The 13,633-nt window shown below is 32.1% G+C and overlaps 1 protein-coding gene across 1 annotated transcript; it reads right to left on the bottom strand.

The window, feature by feature from the left end:
* Positions 1 to 2,722: 2,722 nt before the first annotated feature.
* On the bottom strand, positions 2,723 to 6,304 carry ACL5 (S-adenosyl-L-methionine-dependent methyltransferases superfamily protein). Its single transcript, XM_021435423.2, has 10 exons — positions 5,831 to 6,304; positions 5,090 to 5,156; positions 4,906 to 5,000; positions 4,697 to 4,799; positions 4,132 to 4,220; positions 3,875 to 4,031; positions 3,695 to 3,770; positions 3,498 to 3,556; positions 3,188 to 3,324; positions 2,723 to 3,088 (listed from the first exon to the last, which is right to left on the bottom strand). Exons 1-10 carry the CDS (start codon positions 5,971 to 5,973, stop codon positions 3,010 to 3,012), a joined length of 1,005 nt encoding a protein of 334 aa, XP_021291098.1. The 5' UTR covers positions 5,974 to 6,304; the 3' UTR covers positions 2,723 to 3,009.
* Positions 6,305 to 13,633: the final 7,329 nt, after the last annotated feature.

Raw genomic sequence — 13,633 nt, forward strand, 5'->3', positions numbered from 1 at the left:
TTAATTTTAAAATATTATCTTTACAACTTTTATCAAGAACAAATATTTGAAAAAAAATCATTATTCTATATATTAACATAAAACTTTTAAATATCATAAATGTTAATTGACAAACTGCAAATGCGATTGCACAAAACTCGTGCAAAAAAATTTTGTCCATATGCTCACATGGGTTAGATGATACGTTTCCTTTATCCAACAAATATTTTATCTTCCCTTGAGCTTTCTCAGAAATTTTTTCTGAATGGATTTCTTCTTTTGGCTTCTTTTATTGTCATCTCAAATATTTATTTTCTCTAACAACCAAAAGACCAGATCCTGCAAATTAATTAATTTATTAATTTTTTATTTTAAAAATTGAATCTTATGCCAATCGTTCACTCTTACTCTCATTTATAAAATTTAAAAATTCGATCGACACGATATAAAATATAAATCCACATCATATACATCACTTGTTCACCTTACTCTTTGGATCCTTTGGCCTGGTTAGGTAAAACATCAAAGGAGATATCAAACTAATTAATGAGTCAGCCAAAAAAAAAATCTGCAATGAGGTTATTGATTTTGCTTGGTCGAAAGAAAACATTCCTAGTGCTATTTTGTATTTTTTCTGTGAAAATTTCAGTACTAATTTGTTGCCTCCCGGAGCTATGTCATTGATGTTACGACTGAACATAATTTTCACACTGCTAATGCTGCAAGAAAATATTAATTCATTAAGGGCTTTTGGGTCCCTTGATTTCGTATAAAACTTTAAATGATGATGAACATGCACACAAATAAAACGTGGCTTCGAAATGATGGATGTTTTAAATTGACAATTATTATGTGGGGTTGGAACCACACCTCGCCCTGTCTTCCTTGGATGGGCATGAGCTTTGGTTCCCATCATCAAGTTCCGATGCAACAACAGCTAGCGCCCACCTCACACCAAAATATATTAAACATGATACCTTCACAATAATGAGGAGTTTTTTTATATATACTAGACTATGTCCATGCGTTGCACACGGACCTCTTCCTATCTGTTTTTATCTCTTTTTTTTTCTATCTTTCTTTTTCTTTCTTTTTTTTTTGTCCTTTTTCTTATACTGTCCACGTTACTAGAGGAGGAAGCCCCTTGGGGTTTCTTTTTAAATATATTATAAATATATATATATATATATATATATATGATTTGGGTATGAGGCAAATCTCTAGCAATTTTACTTACACATTGCATAGAATAAAAGTGGGATCATAGCTAATTTTTAATATGATAAGTGGTTGTGAAGGAAGAATAATGGCATATTTTTGGGTCAATCAACAGAAACAGATCTTGTTTGATTCCTTATCATCCCCCACTTCAGAGATCGGAGTTTGTATATATTGACAGGGGGAAGAGAGAGACGTCTACTACAATTATTGTTTATATCTCTATTACCCTTCAAATGAGAGTAATAACCACTAAAAATAAATCAAGAGATGTTGCATATTGTTAGTGTATATATACTTTTATATGCTGTTAATAAAGCACAAATTTTCATTTGACTAAAATTAATTGAAAGTTTAAAGAAAACTTAATGAACAGTGTATGGAATTTTACAATAATAACAAACAATTAGGTGTTACATAGTATTTATGGTATCATATTTGATCTTAAGATTACAGAAGTACATTCTGTCTTTTGTCTATAACATACATCAACATTGAACAATGATTATGCACAAATTGATAAACTTTATAACTCCATTTTCCCAATATCTATAACAGACATCAACGTTTTAGATCCCTCCATCCACCCTACTGTTCTGTAGTACTAACAGGATTCCATTCACAGTTAGCAGATGACTGACCAATGACCACAAAAAGATAGTAACTGCTTTATCATCACTAAAGCAAAAAAGATCCACCCGTCAATTGATGGATAGGATTGCCTCCATTTCCCCAGTGCTCCATTGTTTGCTTTAACATTTTTCCTTATTGGGATTGTTGTTTTTATTCTTTGATATGGGCCTCGAGGTCTGAGGATGCTTGATCTTTTTAGGCCCATATTGTGTATATGTTAAGCAGGTTTCTGGGCATTTTCCATATTTCCAAGCCCCACTAAATGTTGGGCTTGATATAGTACTCAAGTAGGTCCAATGGGCAAACTTTGTTACAAGCACTTCGACATATTATTATTTACTAGTATTTCAAAAGGTGAAGGACTCAAATCATGGCCCAGGCAGTGAAAAAGGAAAGAAAGTACACATTATGTGATGATTCATAGATCTTTTTTTATTAGATAAGATTTGGAGAAGATAAATTTAAGCATAACTTTTTGAGTCGGACATAAATGAACTTTTGCATTTATCAAAATACAATTGATTCATTGACTTATATCAATTGAAAACCAGGTGCTGGTTTATGTTAAAAGAGCAGAAAAAATTAACATTATCAGATGTTTTATGAAACTTTAACTCTTTTACAGCAGGCTTAAAAAATAGTTTTGTTTGTAAAGAATCTTTGAACTACACTAGTACTTTTGCATTACATTCTGATTTCACATCACAATCTCCTTGACATAAGTCGAGAAGTTGATCACTCTGGTTTAAAGAACATATATAATATAATGGTTTCATTTGATTTTGCAGTCCTTTGTCTTTGTTGTATATGAATATCTTGAAAATCTAAGCATTGTCTGCAGCCATTGGGCAACTTGCATGGAAATCATATTTGATCTGATTAGCCCCATGCATTGAACTATATACATATATGTTGTCATTCAAAAAGTGAAGAGTTTGATGCATCGATGACAAACAGGGAGTGAGGTGGTCGTTCACACTTTGAAACAAAGGCCCATACATTACAATAATAGTGTTCCTTAGAGTTAACTACATGAGCAAGCAGAAGAAAATTCATAAATTACAAGACAAAAGAACAGCAGAAGACAAACAAACAAGAAAAACTAAAGGGGTAGCAGAAGATTGTCTTGCAGTGTTGTGTGTTGCTTTGCTGATAGAGGCTTCCTTTTTATCCAATTTCTCATTCTTGGCAGTGTTTGCCATGCCCATATATGAACCTTGCTGTTCCTTCTGTGTATACTTCAGTCTCATTGTCCAGTCTGCCAAAGTTTCCCATTCCACAAATCAATTTTAATCACTCAAATCAGTAACATCAACATATGAAAATTAAATCAGTTTCAGACTTTCAAAAGCCTTACGAATTTCGAACGGCTTTGCTTAATGTAGAGGCTGATGAAAAAGTTTTCCCATCCAGGTATCTGTTTTCTCCTTTTATCCGATGTTTCATTCTCAGGTCTAGCTCTTCAGGACTCAGCACTAACGGGGAATCTGAAGCCTGTCATTTTCAAAAACTTTTAATTCCGAATTTAAGAGCATATGTGCTCATCGTGGTCAAAAACATTGTTGATTATTTGTATAATGCAGTTTGTTCCATTTGTTAAAGGACCAACTTTCTAAAGATTTGCAAAAATATTCCTGAAAAACTTAGGAGAGTTTTGGCGGCTTTACCATAACCCATCCCCAAGTGTCAGCGAAGGAAGGAATATGGGCAGAATACGGTACAACATCTGCACATGAAATGAAATTATTATAACATCAAATCAACTGACATCAGGCTTTTACTATTGTGGAAGTTAATTAACCAAAGTAATTAGACAAAAGCAACAGCAAAAGCAAATTTGCTTAGATTGAGGCTAATTAATTACATTTGAAAACCTGCCGTAAAGTGTTATAGATGCAAGAGAATACTTCTGTGTGGCTGAAAATTCCAGCTGGCCCAGCCTACAAATTTAGAAGAAAATGACCTTGGTTAATTAATCTTCTCTTTTTCATTCATAAGCACGTAAGCGCCTACGTACGCACAATCATGTTTATAATCACTTTACCTGCGTGACAAATATGCCGCCATGGTTGAGTCTAGGCTTGACAGTGAGCTCATAAAACGATTTCGTGTAAAGCTTGTAACAAGGGCCTCCTTCTATTGGGTCTGCCAGGTCACCAATGATCACATCGTAGCATTCTTTTCTGTTTTCTAGCTCGGCCCTGGATTGCATACCAAATGCTAATTGTCAGAACAAAATTATAGTAGCTAACAATAACTACAGTGATAGAGTAGAAGAATGTGTAAATTCCAGAATTGAACCTGGCATCATTGATTATGAGCTCCATTCTTGAATCGCAGAAGGCTTCCCTGTTAACTACTAAGTAAGATTTGCAGAATTCAACCACCTCCTGTACCACCAATAATTTATCATGGTTTGGCTTAATTTTTCTTAGCCAGGCAGTAGATTCTTGTTTTTATTACCGTTTAGTCAGGCCAGCATGTGACATTTAACAAGAAATTCCTATTAGCATTAGCAGAAGTTTTCGTTGGTAATAATCACTGAACGGATAGGAACTTCTCTTGGCAAAAGTATTTTTGTCTCTTCTAATTATTTGTAGGCGTGAAATTTGCAGAAGACAGATTCTCTCTTGTGCTCGCTCTCAAATCACCCTTTTCTTGTGTCTTTGGTGATAGACATATGAAGATAAAGGAGCTTTGCATTGCAAAGCCAAATCAAGAAAAAGTCACTATTAAGTACGTGGAATTACAGCTTTAGACTAACATTTGCATACCGGCGATATGGCGAATAAAATCCATCTTTCAAAAAAAAAAAAAAGTACGTGGAAAAAGGTTTTCAAGACTTTTAGACAGAGAGATAGTTTACCTCGTCGATGTCACACATGACAAGCTTTTCAACAGTCTTGTGTCTAAGTATTTCTCTAGCGGTGGAGCCTTCACCTCCTCCCATGATGAAGATGGACTTTGCACTAAAATTGAAAATTCAGATAAGAACCAAATCAAGAAAACTTAGCCTTCAACCAAATAATAATCTAAGAAGAAAAAGTTTATTATGGAAAGAAAACAAGTACATACTTTGAATGATGAAGAAGTGCTGGATGAACAAGACACTCATGGTAGATAAATTCATCCACCTCTGCACTCTGAAGCTTTCCATCAATGACTAACGCCTGTTGCAAGACTCATAGAGAAAACTATTGATCAAAGGAAGAGAAAATGATAAAGAAAAATACATTAAAGAAAAAAGAGAAATATGAACCTTTCCAAAGGGCTTTGTGTCCAACAGGGCAATGTCCTGGTACTGTGTTGCCGCTGTATGCAATATACTGAGACAGGAGAAGAACAAAATGATTACTCGAATACTCCAAAGAATGGAGTTGTTAGAATTTTGTTCACTAATAGATTACTTTCTTGTGTCTTGTCTGGCCTTTTCAAGACCGGGATTTTGAAGCCTTTTTCGGTTTTAAGGATAAAATGGATAGAACTCTCTCTTCTTTAATTATGAAAGTGAAACTTTGAAAATCTATTACTATTATAAATATGAGTAACAACTGGCTGACTACGAAGTAGCCGAAAATCCAGAAATCAACTATAGTTCGTTTCTGACTCACGTAAAAAATGGGAAAGTGTTTCACTTTTTCATTTTTTTCAGTTCTTGAAGCTTCTCTTAATGATTTGTCCATGTTTCTTTTCCATGAAATTCACTAGAAAGACATAATTTATTCTCAAAAAATGGCAAGTATGATATTTGCCAACAGCCTAACATATGCGCTCCCTACGACAAACAAAAAGCCAACACAATTAATTATCCATTGAAAAAAAAAGGAAAACGAAAAACAACATATTTTGTAGTTGGAAACCAGAAACTTATTATGGAAACTGGAACGCCTGGCGCACGATTCTTCTGAGTTTTACATAAAGGAGATAATAATTTGCATTTTAAAAATATTAAAGAAGAATATTATTGATAAATGTACTTGTATATATAGTTATAAACTACCTATTAAGAGCAAAAGACCATCTCAAGTTCTCTTCAATCTCTTCTTCGTACCAGCAGCTCTTTCTATAACCTGTTAATGGATGAATTTTCCCATTAACTCCATTCCCATTGTTAATCCCATTAGAGCAAGAAATTTCACCCATTCTTTTCCTTAACAACTAGCTCTCAAAGGATCACCTCCAATACACACTGGAAACCAAGAAAGATAAAGAGAACCGGAGACAGAGAAGAAGATAGAAAGAGATTAGTAACTAGCCAAGGGAGTGAAGAGGAAAGACGAATGGGAGGAGAATATAAATGCGAGGGTGGCAAGGAATTCGAAAAGGAACTATGATTACTTGATAAGGTTTAGGGTATGAAGAGCTGTGAAAAATCTATCGAAGTTGGCGTACAATATCTTTCTTTCTTTTTTCCTTGAGGGGGGCTGAAAGAGAGAAGAGTCCCAAAAGAATCCGCCGGGGTTTTATGATACATATAAAAAGAGTGGGAAGACAATATGTGATTTATAACTTTGATTTGGTCGCGTGGTTTCGTTCAGGTCGAGTCGACATGAAAGCTCTACCCCTTTTCTATTCCTAATAATTTCAACATTCTTCGTAGTTTGTACATACGTGACCGTCTTTTCAATGTAAATTAGCCACCAATGCATGTATATATTCCAGAGAATTAGTTTGTGGTTTTAATGTTTTACGTGTATGAATGGACATTAAATTCTTCCAGAAATATACTTGCAAGATAATAAAGCAAAGGATATTTGGATAACTATATTGGCACTCACTTTTTCTTTTTCGTTGATTTGGAAATTTATTATTCCCTTTTTTATTTAAAGAATTTACATGTGGACAAAATAATTTCATATTAATTAGAGTTTTATTTATATTTTATTTGCATCCACACGCACCTAGATTGATAACTCAGATAGATAATGCTTTCTTCTTGTAATAATAATAATAATAAAACAAAAAGAAAATTCCCGCCTTTACCTTTTTTTTTCCAACTTTTCCTAATGTTGGAGCGTAAGCGTCTATAAAGATACATCTCAAATCATATCAGGCAAAACAATACTAAGTAACAAAAAAGATTCATGTAATCTACCAAACTACTTTTTATATTGAGAAGATTGAGTTGAGTTTGACGAGGCAATATATTATACCTTGGATAAGTCATGTCCGGGGATATATATATATCCTGTATAAGGTCAGCTCTCTCTCAGCGGCCAAGACTTAATTAGGAGGATAGCATGCAATGCATGTTGGATAATGATGGTGGAAAGAAAAATGGAACCCCTTAGAGAGGTGAAGGGAAAAGGATAAAACAGCATGATTATCATCATAGTGTGGGAGGTGACAATTGCCGAAAATTCTGGTTATTCTTTTGTCGAGAAAATGTGTGCAAAATCTTGGTTGGAGGAAGAGAGAAAAAGAGAGAGAGAACAGAAGGGCGTGCAGTTGGAGCCATCATCATATTCTCTTTGCTTGAAAAGATGAAGAGGAGGGGGCGTGCTGCGCAGGCGCACTCATCATCACCTCCATCACCATCCAAATCCTTCTTCCAGTTGGGAAAAAAAAAATGGTTTTCAACCCTGCCATGATATAAAAAAAAAAAACAAATATCTCCTAGATGCTGCTCATTTTCACCAATTTATCCAGTCCTTTTGCCACTTGTCGAAATCTAATCCCATGTTGTAACCCATAATTTAGGTCTAGTGTGGGACCCTGCTACGAGCATGGCTTTGGCTTTTATATGAGGTGATGTTAGCATCAGCGTGATGTCCCCTCCCTCCAGATCATGAGAGAAAAGGAAGACAGGGTTTTGATTAAATTTTTTGATGCGGAAAAGGACACTGACAGGCCAACCATGAATGCAAAGAATCATCTGCTAGCTATTACGGGTTTAAGGGCTTTGAGGGGTGATGATGGATTCACCCACCTCCTTGCATTGGGAAGACATGATAATGGCCCCCAAAGCCCTCATGAAAAGGCCCTTAAAATCAATAGTCATTTTGTTGCGTCTCTTAGGTGTCTCCTTACCCTTTTCTTACTTGCTAGCTCTTTGTTACCAAGTTTATTCGTATTGGAAAAATTATTACTATTTTGTCTTGTGGTGAAGGATTTTTTGTTGTTCGATGACAAGAGAGTATTTATCTCTGCCTGGTCACCATTGGGATCAATGGTATTGATGGTTTTGACTGACAGTTATGCTTATATATGCATTTTCCATTGTCTTTCTCTTCGGTATATAAAAGTTCATTGAATTATCTTAACTTATACAATAGGAACCGCTTCTCTTATCTCATAACCTCTACCATTTTATTTAACTGTTTTGAAATCCAAGAACGTGATTAGAACTTTATACGAAGGGTTACAATTGAAAGACCCTTATTAAAGTGAGGATTTTTTTTAAATAAATCAGACAAAATTGTTCCTAATTAATGATTAAGCAAAATTTATCTTTAAAAATTAAATAATGAATAAGAGAAACAAATAATTCATTCGGTTAATTCAATTAATGAGAATGAGAAAAATAAACCCATTTCAAATTACTTTACTTAAATTATATTTTTTAACTTTTTTTTATTTAAAATTTATAAATATTAATTAAATTTATATTTATAGATCATTACAGTTATAGAAAATCAAGTTCTGCTAATAAACAGAAGTGGTGTATCTTATTCTCTGACGTATTTTGGCGGCTTTCAAAACCTCTCACCTTAGCACAAGTAACATCAGACATTTAGGTGAAGGAAAGGTACGGACGGTGGTGATTAAAGGAGCAGCAGAAGTAAATGGAACGCCAGTGATGTTGGTTGTTGGGTTTGGACTTGGGCCGACAAATTCGGATGATGGATCAATCACAGCTATGTGGAGATAGTATTCTCCTCGCGGACACTGTCATCAATACGATTAACTGGATCCTCAAATCTATAGGCCAGAGGGATTTACTTCAATTACCAAATCACCACAACATGATCAGAACAAAACATACGCTATTTTCTATTCAAGAATGTTATTTGGATTGCTTGGTTTGAGCTCCAAGCCTTAGTTTTTAGATTTTATATGAAAAGTGATTAAAATAATTATAAAAAATTATAAATTAAATTAATGATTTAATTTAAAATAAAAATTAATCATTTTTTAATAACATGAAAAAATAGTTATTTTAAAAATAAAATAAAATTATAGTTTAAAATTTAAAGGGTTCTATCCGGCTCCTGTTATACCTTTTATGAAAAATTTTTGAAAATAAATTGGAGAAAAATTGGACATTGTTTATTGAAACATTAATGAATTAGAATACCCTTCAATTTATGTAAAATCAATGAGTCGTGGAAGTACTGGCAGGTGTCAGAAACAAAGTACTGATCCATGCATTATTGAAGAAAAAGAAAACCGACCCTAAGGATTTAAAAACGGTTTATGGTATACATTCCACGTATATACTATCAAGTTTCACTCTGATAAAGTCTTAATAAATAATTATTATTATTAGAGTAGGACTACGAGATTTTACTCTCTTAAAATCTTAATAAAAAATTATTATTAAAGTTAGGACTACCCAATTTTACTCATTTAAAGCCTTAATAAATAAGTACAGGATATGTAGTCTAGATTTTGGACTTATAAAAGGGATACAAGACAAATATACTTACGCCTGTTTACAAAAAGCTGATAAAGTTATGCAAACAATGGGATATATATAAGTGATTCGCCTCAAAAAACACTTTTTTTTTCTCTCCTTGATCAACAAGAGAAATACATGCTTTCATGTTACTTTCCTTTCGTACTTCATTTTTGTGTCAAGAAAAATTTAATTTCCTTAGGCCTTTCATCTTTATTGTTTGTTTGCTATTGACTTTTATGTATATTAAGAAAATGTTGTCTCTTTTGTGTATTTCATATTGTAAATTCAAAATCTTTTATAATATTAATTTACTCCACTTTTTAATGTCAAAAATAAAAAGATTGAAACTCAATTTAAATTATAGAAAAATAAGAATATTAAGTTTTCTAAAATGAAAAAGAACTTCGTTTTAGGACATTTTTTAAAAAAGAAGAGAAAAATAAACAAAGAAAATAAGATGAAAGGAGTAATTCTTTAAATAACTTAAACTAATTAATATTGTCTTTATTAAAATGTCTTCTTAAACCGTTAATTATATTTTATCCTATTATCACTTAAACTATTAATTTTATTCTTATGTTTCTCTAATTATTATTTATTTATTTTATTCTTTATTTTGTTAACAAATTAAAATATATTATTCAGTTTTATGGGTTAGACATGCACATAATGCAGCTACGAAATACATCACATAAAATTCAAGTAATGCCAAACGAAAATTTTTTATTGAGATTATTTCCTGAATCCGCCCATCATACTAGTGAGATCCTAAGATATTCTGTCACCTAGAAAAGTACTCAGGAAACTCGCTTTTGTAAAGGTAACGAGTAAATCCCATCATTAGGATAGTAGTTGGTAAGTAAAAAATAATATTTTTATGAATGTGGATCATACTACAAGTAAAAGCTTTTTATTAATAACATTCTTCAAGCCCTTCCATTGTACTGGTGCGACTCGAAATTAACCTTTCATTTAAAAAGTTTTCTAAAAGAACTCACTTTCACAAGTTCTCTTGAAATGTGCTATTATCAGGGATTCGATTTATGCGCATAATACATCTATATGCCATAACATTTAATAATGCAATAATTTTGCGTAACGTGCTACAATCCTCTATATCCATTATGGATTATTTTTTATATTCATTATTATTATAATCTTAGCATCTTGAAAAAAGTTTTGTTATCATTATTTATTTATTTATTATCATGAGTATCCCTATACTTCACCATACTATATATTTTTTTGAAGCTTTAAGTATATATATGCCATTGTTCTCTTGCATTTATTATTATCATTATTTTTTATTTTTTATTTATATATTTTGTTTAATTGGTAATTAAGTTAACTCATTTTTCATTTACTTAAGATCGTAAATGTCGAGACTCAAAATTAAAACCTTCCCATCTTACTAGTGGGGTCCTAATCGAAATCTATAACCTAGAAAAATTTATTCGAAATTGCGACTTCAAGCATTCTAAATAAATATTCCATCATCGGTCTTGTCCAAGTAATAGGATATTATCCTCACTATTAGTGCTACATATTTCTTTACCTAAATATTCTACTTTCCTAATCATTAATATTACCATTATTTTAAATAATTATGAATATTATTTACTTCCTATATGTGTATTATTATTATTATTATTATTCCACCCAAACATATTGCATATGAACAGATATTTTATCTTTCTATAATTTTTATATTTTCTATTCTATCTAAATGTAATTGTTTTTATCCTCTTATAACTCTTATTCTACTTAAATATGTATTTTTTTAGCACTTAATTTTTATACTTTTATAATTTTATTTTTCTACCTAAATATATTTCATGACTAACTATCCCATATTTTTTAATTTTTATTACAGTGAAAGGTATTTTATAACTAACTATTTTAATTGTTATATTCTATATTTCATATAAAATGGTTCCTTTCATTTCTTTATTTTTCAAGGCTAAATTCGGGCTAAAACCATGCCAAGACCCGTAAAGGAAACTCATTAAACAATGCCCACACAACAGCCCAAAGATTGCAAAAATAATCCCAAACTAGCAACCCAATTCATACAAAAATGGAGATTATACTTAGCTTGGACTCTGCTTGGTCCAAGGTAATCGGGCTTTGGAGAAAGAGGTCTGTTGATCTGCTCCAGGAACCCAAAGTAGATTGGCTGAAACGCACCGTTTGGTGCTTATACAGCTGCCGAAAACACCCCAGAACGATGCCGTTTGATCTAACCCCAACCTAGCTCTTTAGTCTTCCTTTTTTTTTCCCTCCCTCTTCAAGTTTCATTTTCACTTTCTCTCTCTAAGGGCCGCCCCATTCCTCCCTCCCTCTAACCAAAGCTTTTATCCTTCCTTTCCCCCTCTGTCTGCTGCTCCACCTCACCGTTGAACGGTAGATCCTCCACACCAACAGCACTCCACACGTTTCAAACCCCAAAAGTTTCGAGACTTTCCTCCCCAAGCCCAAAACTCTTTTCCTTTCGCTTCTATGACTTTGTTTTCATTTTCTCTTTGTGATTTCCTTTGGGTGTTTTACCGGTTGCTAGAAGAGGTGAAATAAGGGTTTTGGGTGTTTTACCGGTTGCTAGAAGAGGTGAAATAAGGGTTTTTAGAAAGGTTTCTGTGGTTTTTGTTGTGGTATTTCGCCAGCTAGTAAAGTAGAATTTTTCTTTTGCAGGGCTTTTAGAATTTTTCTAGTAGAGATTTCTAGGATTTTCAAATGGGGTTTTCTCTATTTTTGAAAGCAAATCTTGAAGATGAAATAGAAGCTTTGTATTTTAAGAAGGATGAAATTGAATCTTCTCCTAAATAAATAAAGAAGAGGTGCAAACAAGGGAAGCTAATATTTTCAAGATTAATGGAGAGATGGCTTTTATCAGGTCTTCTCTTATTTAAAGTGAAAGTAAAATTAATTCTTTAAAATTGTTAGAGAATATGTTAGAATCTTTTCAAGAAGAACTAAAAGAATTTTAAGTAGAAGTCTTGATTTGATTACTTTTTTAAAATTTTCTTTCATATTGTAACGTATTTCGAATTAGCAATAAAGATCAATTTGTTTTTCTTATTGCTTTTCTTTACTTGTGAAGAAATTTAAATGATAATCCTTATGAAACTTTTAAGATATTTCATAAATTTTCTTAGACATCAATTGAATTTCAAATCAATTCAACTTGCGATTGTAATTTGTTTCACTTGTAATTTAATTGATTAAATTACATAACTAGACGAAGAAGTACAAACTTGATTTATTCTTCGATTTTTTATTTTGGTAGCTTCATAATCATAAAGAATTGAACCATGCTTGATGTAAGAGATTTTTTTTTTTTTGGTATGACTGAACTTGGTAATGGGATCAAGTTGCTTATGTACCTCTTAATATGAAAAAAGATCAAGTTATAACATAATTCATTAATATATATATATATATATATTTGCTTTAATTTTTGCCTAAGTTGTCTTTTGAAAGATTTTCAACTTAGTAGATTTTTTTTTTTTGTCTTAACTTTTACCTTAAGTTGTCCTATTAAGGATTTTTAACTTAGCGGGTTTTTTTTTTTGCCTTTTAACTTTTGCCTAAGTCGTCTTTTTAAAGATTTTCAACTTAGCAGGTTCTTTTTTTTGGATACAGTTTAAGCTCTTGTTGAGGAGCATTTGACCTTCAAGTATAGTAGCATTTCAAGAATCTGCCTTAATGGACGAACTCTTACTCCATCTTGATCAATAATTTTGTATGCACCATTAGTGTAGACTTCTTGAACAACATATAGTCCATCCCATTTTGAGAGTAACTTATTGCCCATACAATGTGTAGTTTTCATGAGTCTTCGTACGGTAAGAACTAAGTCTCCCACTTAGAATGATTGTGGTTTAACTTTCTTGTTAAAACCTTTGGACAATCGAGCTTGATAACATTCCAAGCGTTGTTGTGCTTCGAACCTCTTCTTATTCAATGCTTCAAGTTCTTAAATTATTTAAAGATAAATTAAATAATTCAATTTGATTTTTATCTCTAAATTAATATAATTATTAGAATAAATTAAATAATCAATAATTAAATTTTGATTGGTAAAAAATATGAATATTATCTTCAAATTATTTTGATTTATTTAAGGTTAAATTGGATGACCAATAACTAATTTTTGATTAGTCAAAATATAAATATTATCTCTAA

Source organism: Theobroma umbraticum, unplaced genomic scaffold (assembly GCF_002168275.2).
Source record: "Theobroma umbraticum cultivar Fairchild unplaced genomic scaffold, ASM216827v3 scaffold_130.0, whole genome shotgun sequence".
Classification (NCBI taxonomy): domain Eukaryota; kingdom Viridiplantae; phylum Streptophyta; class Magnoliopsida; order Malvales; family Malvaceae; genus Theobroma; species Theobroma umbraticum.